The 11,262-nt window shown below is 33.1% G+C and overlaps 1 protein-coding gene across 1 annotated transcript; it reads left to right on the top strand.

The window, feature by feature from the left end:
* Positions 1 to 8,307: 8,307 nt before the first annotated feature.
* On the top strand, positions 8,308 to 10,950 carry LOC125853182 (G-type lectin S-receptor-like serine/threonine-protein kinase At5g35370). The gene has a single exon (XM_049532850.1). The coding sequence runs from the start codon at positions 8,308 to 8,310 to the stop codon at positions 10,948 to 10,950; it is 2,643 nt and encodes an 880-aa protein (XP_049388807.1).
* The last annotated feature ends 312 nt before the right edge of the window (positions 10,951 to 11,262 follow it).

The following is an 11,262-nucleotide window of genomic DNA, read 5'->3' as shown; positions in this document are numbered from 1 at the left end:
AAGAGTAAGATCGACATATCTTTTAGTTTTAGTTGACTTTAAGTGCATCTGAATTATCCATCGTTTATTTACGAGCTTGCACTCAATAGTTAATCAATTTGTTTTAACCCCAACTCTCACAAATGTAAGCTCTCAAAGCCTCTTTATTTTTCCCTAAAAAAATTTTTGTCTAGCTTTTAATTTGTCTATGATCATCGAATGAAATGTTATGGATCTTTTATATCACAGGCTAAAAAGCTTAAAAACTTAAAATAAAATGATTGATCAATGACAAAAATTTTATAAGTCACAAACTTTAAAGAACAATTTGATATTTTATCTATAAGATTGAGTAATATAGGAGTAAAATTAGATTCAAGTTTTAACATTATAGAAGGATAATTTTTCAAGAATTATTATTGCAAATATTATTTGCATAATTTTGAAAATATGAATAAAATTTAAATGATTGCCTAAAAGGGACATTTGAGTAAATCTGCCAGCTTGAAGTGATCATTCTGTAGAGTGCAAACTTGGGCTTCTCAAGGAAATGGGCCTCCATCTTTGTAATGTAAATGGGCCTGAAAATAGAGTAGAACATGGGGCTCTATCTCAATGAGCTTGTTTTCTCTTGTGAACAGAATCCATACATAATGATTTATTTTTTCATATTTAAAAAAAATAATTAAATTTTAACTTATGTTTAGTGATGTAATAACACTCACAACTCTCTTAAACTTTAATCATTCGTCGTAAGTATATAAGCTTAAACCGGACAATACCATACTTGTACTTATGTGTTAAGGTCCATTCCTAGGTGTGGGAGGTGTATCGAAAGTGGTTTAGGGTCATAAGGGACCTATAGCACTAAGTCGAGTTTAAAGGCTTTCCTAGCGGCAAAGTTTTCTGCATTAGTTTAGGTAAGGATCAACTTAAAATGGTCATATCTTTCAGCATATAAAGAATTAGGTGGCTCATGACCTATCAAATTAAAATTCTATTAGTCTTCTTTTCAACTCCACCAAGTTTGCATCTATATCGATGTTTGGAGTAAAAAGTTATGACCATTTTACCAGGGACACCTCCAACAGAGTTTGACAACTACAAGCCCCATTTACAGGTCAAAAATTGAAGTACGGGCCATAAATGTAGCTCGTGAAATCAAACTTTAGAAACCATTTTTTTGTCTGATTATTACGAATTCAACTACAGGTCGTAAACCCATTGAGTCCGGCTCTAAAACGGACACTTTATGAACCATACATATTAAAAGAGACTCTTTCTAAAAACACAGACCAAAACGAATATTCACCCATTTATGGGCTAACTGTGACTAACAAATTTTACTCCGTCAATCACCTCCAAAACCCAAAAAAAATATTACACAAACTTTAAAGGTAGTTTACCCACAAATGTGCAAACTACAATTCTTTTTATTAACTTCTCGCGTCAATTTTAAGTGTATTGAAAAATCTTTTTGATACATAAATCTATGAGTTTCTTCAATAATAAAAGTACAAAAAATTGAGAATGTTTTTTTCATAAAATAAATTTTACTATTTATCTGCTTACAATCAATAATAAGAAAACTATTGAGGTCGACGGGGACAACGATTTCTCTTATGAGTTATGACTAGTTTTCCTACTTAAACTAAATCATTGTGACATGTGACCTAGAGCAATATTCATTTCATTTCTACGACGCATGTATTGTTGATCCCATAAATTCTCAAATATTGAGTATTTGCAATTAAATTGAATGAAGATGATAGTCAATATGACTCAACGCCCAAAGAAAAAGTATGTCCTCGCAAGTCTGCTTGTAATTCTTTGGCTCAATACCACACAATAGAGAAACGATTTCTATTAAATTACTTGCACAATTTTTTTCTCTCTCAAATTTTGTGTACCATCAAACATTGATATATCTAAAATAAAAACATAAGGAGCATATCCCAATAAGATCTGCAGTTTTGAGAGAGAAAATATGCTTTTAAAGAAATTTTAACTCGGAATCGTACCTTGAGGGGAAATGTCAATCATATCAAGAATTTTATTAATTTTTTTTTTTTTGAGAAATGAGAGGTACTGGACAAAAATAGAATCAGATAAAAAAAAAAATACATAAAGAAAATCAAATTATTAAGCAAGTAAAACTTAATTTTACAATATATAGACATGAGTTTCGATCCGTATCTATAAAGAAAATCTTATGTTAGAATGAAATTTCAAAAATCTAGCTATATTCTTAATAAATCAAGACATGAGTTGACCAAAATATGTAGTACTTCACATTAACAATATGTCACTATAGAAACCAATGAATTGTTGAAGAACGCAAACATTTGACCAAAAATACTTTTGTGGTTAACTTGTCCTGTCATGTGATTAAGTTTGTTAAATAAATGTGAGGGAAATAAAATATTATTTGGGCGCTGACATTTTTAAGCATTAATGATGCATGTAACTTTCAACTACTTTCATACGTCTTTCCTAAATAATTTCTTTTTTAATTTATTACCAAAAAGACAAAGACAACTTGTCTAACGTGAGGTTGTCACTACCCCACTGAAACTATATCGAACGTGATGAAATGAATGCAATTTCTCTCCGTGTTAAATGAAAAGTTCCAATTTGAAATAAGTGTGTATGTAGGAGGGGTTATTATGTTTACGTAAATTTAAGCTCTCTTTTCGAAATTATATATAATAATGCTATATTTTTTAAAAAATATTTAAATGTATATGTGTGAACTCACACTTGAAGTATCATATAATACAGTGATGATTGGATGCATCTCTCTAAGTGAGGTTAGAAATTTGAATCTTATATCTATCTTGTTTTATTTTCTTTCTAAAATTGGGTGACACATTTCAAAGTGATTATTGATAGCACTTTATATATATATAAGAATTATTTTTGAACCTATAATGTAATGACCCGATTTTTATTTTTGGAAATTTGGATTTATTCGTTTAACCCGAGTTAATTAATTGATAGGTAATTGTAGATAATTGACAGTTAATGGGCTAAAGTGATCATTTATTTAAGACCCTATGCCATTAGGCCCATGTATTAAAAATAAGTTAGTGGATTTTGTCAGTTTTAATAAGGGAAAATTGTTTATAATAGCAAACTATTAATTCAAATTAAATGTTATAAATATAGTTTGATTTAATTGTACCTCATAGCAAATTGTTGCTATTTCACCTCTCTCCTGGTGAATCTCGCTCGCCACTCTCGTTCTCTCCCTCGCCTCTCTCGTTTTTTTATACAAACGCAAGTGTATAAAGTGTGTTTGTGTTTGTATAAAGCGAGAGAAAATTATATATATACATATATTTTCGTTCCCCCCTCCCAGATCTCGCTCGCCACTCTCTCAGATCTCGCTCTCTCACTCGCTTCTCTCATTTTATACAAAAAAACGCAAATTGTATAAAATGTGTTTGTGTTTGTATAAAACGAGAGAAAATTGTATATATACATATATTTTCGTTCCCCTCTCTCCCCTCTCCCAGATCTCGCTCGCCACTCTCCCAGATCTCGCTCTCTCACTCGCCTCTCTCACTTTATACAAAAACGCAAATGTATAAAATGCGTGAAAATTGTATATATACATATATTTTCGTTCCCCTCTCTACCCTCTCCCAAATCTCGCTCGCCACTCTCCCGGATCTCGCTCGCTCACTCGCCTCTCTCACTTTATACAATTGATCTTTTTGTATATGTATACCAAAACAGATTATACAACTGTTTTTTTTTTTTGTATATGTATAGCGAATTATACATATATATGTTTGCTATGGAACACAATTATGCAAACTTTGCTATAACATACAAATATGAATTTTGTGTTTGCTATATGTGAAAGTTGCTCTTTTAATAAACCATTTAATTTGGAAGAGAAATAGAAAGGGAAAGGAGGAACGGACGGTGGCGGCATCAAATTACGAGCAGCTTCAGGTAATCCATATATATATATATATATATATATATAAAACCAGTAGTATAGTAGGTAGGAAAATAATGGGTTGCCTCTTGAATTTGTAGATTAGATAGGTGCCTTTTATCGATTTTTTTAACCTTAATTCCTTACCAACAATTGATGGCTATCAATGAGAGAATGATTTGGCAATGAGTGCCTTTTTAGGATTAATCGTTAGCAAATTAGGAATTGATTCTTAGAGGAAATATAGTATTATATTGTGGGTATTTTATTGTGAATTGATCGTTGCTGTAACCTTGGCTTTTACTATTTTTCTTGGTGTCAAATTAAGAATTAGCGTGACCATTTAATTTAAGGACAATTATAAAACAATAATTTTATAATAATGAAGGGTGATTGAACAGTGTTTTAAGTATGGATGGATGGCTGTTTTAGGTAGCGAATCTAAGTTACTGGTTTGTCATTTTTTTTAGGGTTCTCCTTTTATTTTATTGTTATAGTTACCTCTTAGATCAAGTTTTAATAATATTGAGATATGATGTAAGGTATTATGTGAATACCATTAGATTTAGGATATTAGAAAAATTGGGACTTAACCCTAGACTTGAAACTTGGAAAAATATGATAGTCAAATGTTAATTAGCATCAAGAGTTACGAACTTGATTATTAAATCTAGTGAATTTTTAGGTCAAGGCTAAACCTATAGTAATATGGGCGTTGTTAGTTTCGAAATCTTATTATGAATATGTACTTGAATAGATTGCATTGATTTGGAAGCTCAACGAAAAGGGAAGGCTCAAGTCTCAGAGTGATTGTACGGTTATTTGAGGCAAGTGGATTTCTAAACCATTGTTAAGTGTATGGAATTCGTGTATTTCCTTGTAATATGTGTTTGGGGGTAATGAGACTTGGTGATGGGTTAACTTGTCCATATTGATTAATTCTAATGATGAAAAGGATAAAAGGCAATGTGATTAATTGTTTGTGTCTAATGTGTTGAGAATTGTTTGTGACGGGCATTGGTACGAGTACCGGTGTTATAAAGGGAAAGTTTATTACTAGAATGTGAATTGTAATTCGAGAATGCCAAAGCATATGGGCATTAGTTAATATATTATTGACTTGATTTATTTATGTGTGATTGTGTTCTTTATTGAACCCGTATACTGGTGATAGCTGAGGTGATTACATATCATATTGATATTTGATTAAGATGCATCATCCCTTTTATTGAAATCATATTGTGCACATGCATTGACATGAGATTGAGTATAAGTTGGGCACGTGGAGATCGTCCGTGCTGGGGATGGTGAGATGTTAAGATTATAATTTGGGCACGTGGAGATCGTCCGTGCGAAATTTATTTGATTTATGATAGTACGTTGAGATCATCTGCACAAACACGTGGAGATCGTCTGTGTCGGTATATAGACCTCGCGAGTCCCCCATGGGTCATGAACTCTCGATGTATTTCCAAGGAGTATCATGTATATACGGTTGAGAGAGTACTTGGTATTCTGAGGCATATCATTTCATGGTGTCATATTGCATTGTATCCCCTGACATCATTCATTCTTGATGATTATGTGTTTTATTGGTAGTTGGGAAGTACTTGATGTTTGATTACCTCTATTTGATGAACTTGATCTTGTATGTTGTTGATATTTGTGAGTGCGTTTTTGTGAAAGTTGTGATTGATGAATATTGAGTTTGTTGTTGAGGATATGTAATTTGTTAAAGTGATTGTTGTTGAGCTGGGTGCTGTGTAAACTGTGAATTGTTAGGTTGGACTGGTTTTATGCAGGTTGTAGTTGTGGAGGTTTGGTTGGGATGTAAGGAGTACCCGTATTCTATTCCCTTAGCTTGTGTTTAGAGGTGTACTTGTTGAGTACCGTGTGGTTTGGTACTCACCCCTTGCTTCTACAATTTTTTGTAGGTTATGAGCCTGGATTTTGTGATACTTTCCATTCTCTTATTTTCCGAGGCTTCTTGGAGATTTGTGAGGTAGCTGTTTGTCATCTCAGCGGACCTTCTTACTCCTATTTATGACATTGTTCTATTCTAGAAACAAGGTCATTTGAGACTAGTGTTTTTCTTTTGAATCAATTGTAATACTTTAGAGGCTTGTATACGTGACAACCAGATTTTGGGGATATTTTTGAGTTAATTATAAAATTTCCGCATTTTATTGAAATGGTTGAGTTTTAGGCTGACTTGTCTTGGTGGGATAAGACGAGTGACATCACATCCATTTTTGGATCGTGACATATAATTTTAACAATTTTTAATGATAAGAATCTAAATGTCAAAACGATCAAACTTATATCTCAAATTTATCTTTTTATAATAATACGCTTATCATCGCAAAATTTTAAATACATCATAGCCCACATAGAAGTAGAAAAAAGTTCAAATTATAGGGAGCGCTTTCGCTCTTAAGCGTATTTGTATTGTTCAAATAAAATTGTAAATCATTGTATGTATTTAATAATACTGCTGTCCAAAGTCATTAATAAGAAAAAAGCTGGTAACATATGAAATTAGATTAGGTTAGTTTTTAAAGTCATAAATATATTACAACTTGATCCTTCTAAAAAAAATAAAATTTTACTTAGTATATAAAAATTAAACTCATATTTGTTATTTAATTTTTAATTAGGCAAGATTAATTGTTAAAACAATTGGCATAATTGGGGTAGGTTTGAAGGTTGGTAACGTATTTAGCAGTATAAATACGTCATACGTATTCATAACATTGACATCATCTAACACACAAAAAATATATATACTTTTTGTTTTCCACTCCATATCGAATACGTGTCACATTGAAATCGGAATATTAAATTTACGCATTACAAAGCTTATTTCTTATAAAGTGGAAAAATAGTTCAAAAATATTTTACGTTTTCAACCTCTTAATTTAAATTCTGGTTCAGCACTAATCATATCCTAGCTATTCATTTATTTCTCTAGTAGTAAAATAAATTTAAAAGGGTTCAATAAGAAGAGTAAGTACATGAAAAAAAATATATTTAAAAATAGGTTACATTTTTTGGATATTTTTTTCTTTAAAAACGAATAAAGTATATTTAAATACTTATTATATAAAACAGGTACAGTTTATTGGTTGTAATGATGGTGTAATATACAATAATGACAATAATGTATCTTATTGTTAAAATCATTGTTATAAAACTAAGAATAATAAATTCAAAATGCATAATAAAATAAATAAGAAATTGCAACTGCTTATACAAAGATGTTTTCCTAAAATCATTTTCATTTTTTATATTCTAGAATGTACGACTATAATTTGATTATTTTAATACTATCACCAAGAATATATAGGATCATAGAGGTCCCTCCATCATTAATTAGACTAATCACCCGTGAATAAACAATTTATTATGCAGTTTTGGTATAAAATTAGTAACTTTAATCAAGATCACATCAATTTTTTTTCTAAATATATACATATAATAAGCTACAAATTCAATAGCATAAATAAACTAGGAATTTATAGCCACATAAGAAATCGTCAAATCTCATAAACCTAAAATCCAATTTTGTCCGTAGGAAAACATTTCATCGCATATAATCAATAGTGTTACTCAATATAAATTTGAATTAGCCCTATAATAAATTGCATATATTCCGTAGTAATTTCTTAAACGATATGTATATTAGATAAATAAAAACGAACAAAGAAAGTATTAAATATGTACAATACTATGCTAGATAATAAACTATGAATTCAATCGCAAAACTGAGTGCCAAGTTGTGATGCGAGTGAAGAGTCATCAGAATTTGAAACTCGTAAACTTTAAAATTAGATTTGTCTCTAACTAATAAGGAGTACTTAATCTCACGATACTTTATACAAATTTAAATTAGTCGATCGATAAATAAAAAAGATTATTATAGTTTGAATATAATATGCGCCGCCCTCAACTTGCATATTGTGTACAGTAAGTCAACAAGCACAAATATTCTGGAAAAAAAAAGTAGTAAATATTTAACTAAAAGAAGTGTCTCCATCTTCAACCAACTATCTGTTTACTATCAATGTCATAATAATGGTGAACAAATCAACACAAAGAAAAAGAACCATTTTTCTTTCAATTTCAATTATAGAAATTATAGCCATACCATTGAAGAAGTAAGCCTTGCTACCAAGATCAACTGAGATTCAGCTTTTTGTTGCTCCGATTCGTTTTCTGTTCTCCTTTTTCAAGTAGGTAAAGTAGGTTGACTCGCTACTTTACCTACTGTGTATAAGGAGACGGAACAGAGTAAGAACTGCAAATTAGTATGGTATGCAAAAAGATTCTTTATTTCAAGAACTGATTTTTTTTTTCAAGTTTTCATTGTTGTTAAGAGCATGGGATCATCTTTTTTGTTATTCATTGTTACCCTTTTGTTATCTTGTTTTCTTGTACACTCTGGTCCTCTTTCTCTTCAACCATTAACTCCAAATTTCACTGCTTCAAATTTCAAGTTCATTGATACTTCTGGATCATTCTTGTCATCACCAAATGGAACTTTTAAAGCAGCAATTACAAACACAAAATCTCAAGAAAGATCCTATTACTTTGTCATCGTTCACTCGGAATCACATGTAGTTGTTTGGTCAGCAAATCGCGATATGCCTGTATCTGATTCAGGTGAGTTGCACCTTTCTGTTGATGGCCTTGCTCTTTTTGATGATTCAGGTGACACCATTTGGTCTGCAAAACGTAGTAGTACTAGTAGTTCTGTTGCTTCAATGCAGCTTCTTGAATCAGGAAACTTGGTGTTGGTTGATGCTTTTAATAATACTGTGTGGGAAAGTTTTGATTCCCCGACAGACACAATCGTTGTAGGCCAACGATTGCCTGTTGGGAAATCGTTGGTTAGTTCAGTGAACGAAGATGAAATTGCTAAAGGCGATTATAAACTTGTGGCTGTAGAGAATGATGCAATGTTACAATGGAATGGAATGACTTATTGGAAGTTAACTATGGAACCTAAGGCTTTTACTGATGCATATACTCTGGTGGAGTATATGATGATCAGTAGCAACGGGTTGTTCCTTGTAGGGGCGAATGGGACGGAGAGAGTGATTCAGGTTATTTTAGATGAGGTGAAAGATCCTGACTTTAGGATTGCGAAATTGGAAGAGAATGGACATTTCAGTGTCAAACGATTTAGTAACGGAAATTGGATGTCTGAATTCGATAGTCCTATTGATAGTTGTCGTGTTGCTTTCACTTGCAAGAAGCTTGGAGTTTGTGATGAGGGGAGATGTTCTTGCCCACCGGGATTTCGTGTTAGTTCTGAGGTGAATGGTAGTTGTGCTCCAGTTGATAGAAATTTGGTAATGCCAGTTTCTTGTAATGCATCTTTGAATATGAATGTAACTGAATTGGGAAATCGTGTTTCGTACTTGAGGCTAGAGAATGGTATGGACTATTTTGCTAATGATTTTATCGAACCTGTGAAGCGTGGTGTTAATGTATCTGGTTGTCAAGATCTTTGTTCTAAGAAGTGTTCTTGCTTGAGTGTTTTTCATGATCAGTCGTCGGGTTCATGTTATATGATTGAAAATTTTCTTGGTTCAATTTTGAGGGGCTCGGATTCTAGTAACGGAAGAGGTAGATTGGGATACGTTAAGGTCATTTCTGAACCGTCATCATTTGATCCAAATGACAACTCAAGTGACAAGAGGTCAAGATTACCCGTCGTTGCTTTGGTTTTACTTCCTTCTTCTGGGCTTTTACTGATCATTGTGATGATGGCTGGGATTATGTGGTTGATGAGAAGAAAAAGATTGATGCAGATTTCAGGGAAAGAGTTTGGACGGACGGATTCTTCTTCGTTTGCTGAGCTTGATAACATTTCCATACTGGGGTTGCCTGTGAAATTTGACCATGAGGAGATTCGAGTAGCCACGGAGTATTTTAGAAATCAAATTGGTACTGGTGGATTTGGAACAGTATATAAAGGTACTCTTTCTGATGGAGCTGTTGTTGCTGTCAAGAAGATGAATGCTCTTGGGGCTCACGGAAATAGGGAGTTTTGCACTGAGATCGCGATTATTGGGAGAGTTCACCATGTTAATTTGGTTAGTTTGAAAGGATTTTGTGCACATAGGGGAGAAAGGTTTCTGGTGTATGAATATATGAATCGAGGCTCATTGGATCGGACCCTTTTTGGACACGGACCTGCCTTGGATTGGCATACCAGATATGAAATCGCGCTTGGAACAGCACGTGGGCTTGCTTACCTGCATGGTGGTTGTGAGCAGAAGATCATACATTGTGATGTGAAGCCAGAGAACATACTCCTCCATGACAACCTGCAAGTAAAAATATCAGATTTTGGGCTTTCCAAGCTTCTTAATTCTGAGCAGTCTAGTTGGTTTACCACGATGAGAGGAACTCGAGGCTACTTAGCTCCCGAATGGCTGACTAGCTCAGCCATAACGGAGAAATCAGATGTCTACAGCTACGGAATGGTGCTACTAGAAATAGTACGAGGGAAGAAGAACTCCTCGTTCCAACCACCAAATGACACTACTTCTCAAAGCGAAAGTAGTGAAAGGAATAGGCTTTCTCCATCGTCTCTTGCCTCAGCAAATCAGCCAATCTACTTCCCATTATTCGCATTGGAAATGCATGAACAGAAAAAGTACCTGGAGCTTGTGGATCCTCGTGTTCTGGGGAGTGTCAAAAGTGAGGAAGTCGAGAAGCTAGTATGTGTGGCTTTGTGTTGTTTGTATGAAGAGCCAACTCTGAGACCAACAATGGCCAATGTTGTTGGCATGTTAGAAGGTGTGTTGCCTTTGGCGATGCCACAGGTACAATCACTCAATTTTCTACGATTTTATGGTCGTAGATTCACTGAAGCAACGATGATCAATGGGGATCAAGAGGTTAATGTGTTTGAGTTACATCAACAAAACAGGAACCTTAGCAGTACTACTAGTAGCTCTTACAATTCCTTCTCTTATATGTCTTCACAGCAAGTCTCAGGTCCAAGATAGCACTAGTAAATCAAATGTTGCTCGAACACTCCAAAAATGCATAGCTTTGGGAAGATCCGACACACTTTTGACAGTATTTTTTAAGAGTCCGAAAATCTGCTTTTTAGTTCAATATGTTAGTTATATTACTGTTTGAAAACTTTAGTTGTAATATGATGTTTGTACCTCTTCTGAGAGGCAGTAGAAAGAGTATAAATATAAGTTGTAATTTATTCAATTTCTTGTACATCATATCTATCTATATATATATTTATAAAGGAGGATATGAAAACGCGGATGTGACATACTTCTTTGATCAGGATTTTGAATTAT

Source organism: Solanum stenotomum, unplaced genomic scaffold, assembly GCF_019186545.1.
Source record: "Solanum stenotomum isolate F172 unplaced genomic scaffold, ASM1918654v1 scaffold989, whole genome shotgun sequence".
NCBI classification, from domain to species: domain Eukaryota; kingdom Viridiplantae; phylum Streptophyta; class Magnoliopsida; order Solanales; family Solanaceae; genus Solanum; species Solanum stenotomum.
The sequence above is the reverse complement of the archived record's forward strand: the minus strand, read 5'-3'. Positions and strand labels throughout refer to the sequence as shown.

Excerpts from the sequence above, each read along its gene's own strand:
- LOC125853182 (XM_049532850.1), top strand. The coding sequence starts at position 8,308 with ATGGGATCATCTTTTTTGTTATTCATTGTTACCCTTTTGTTATCTTGT.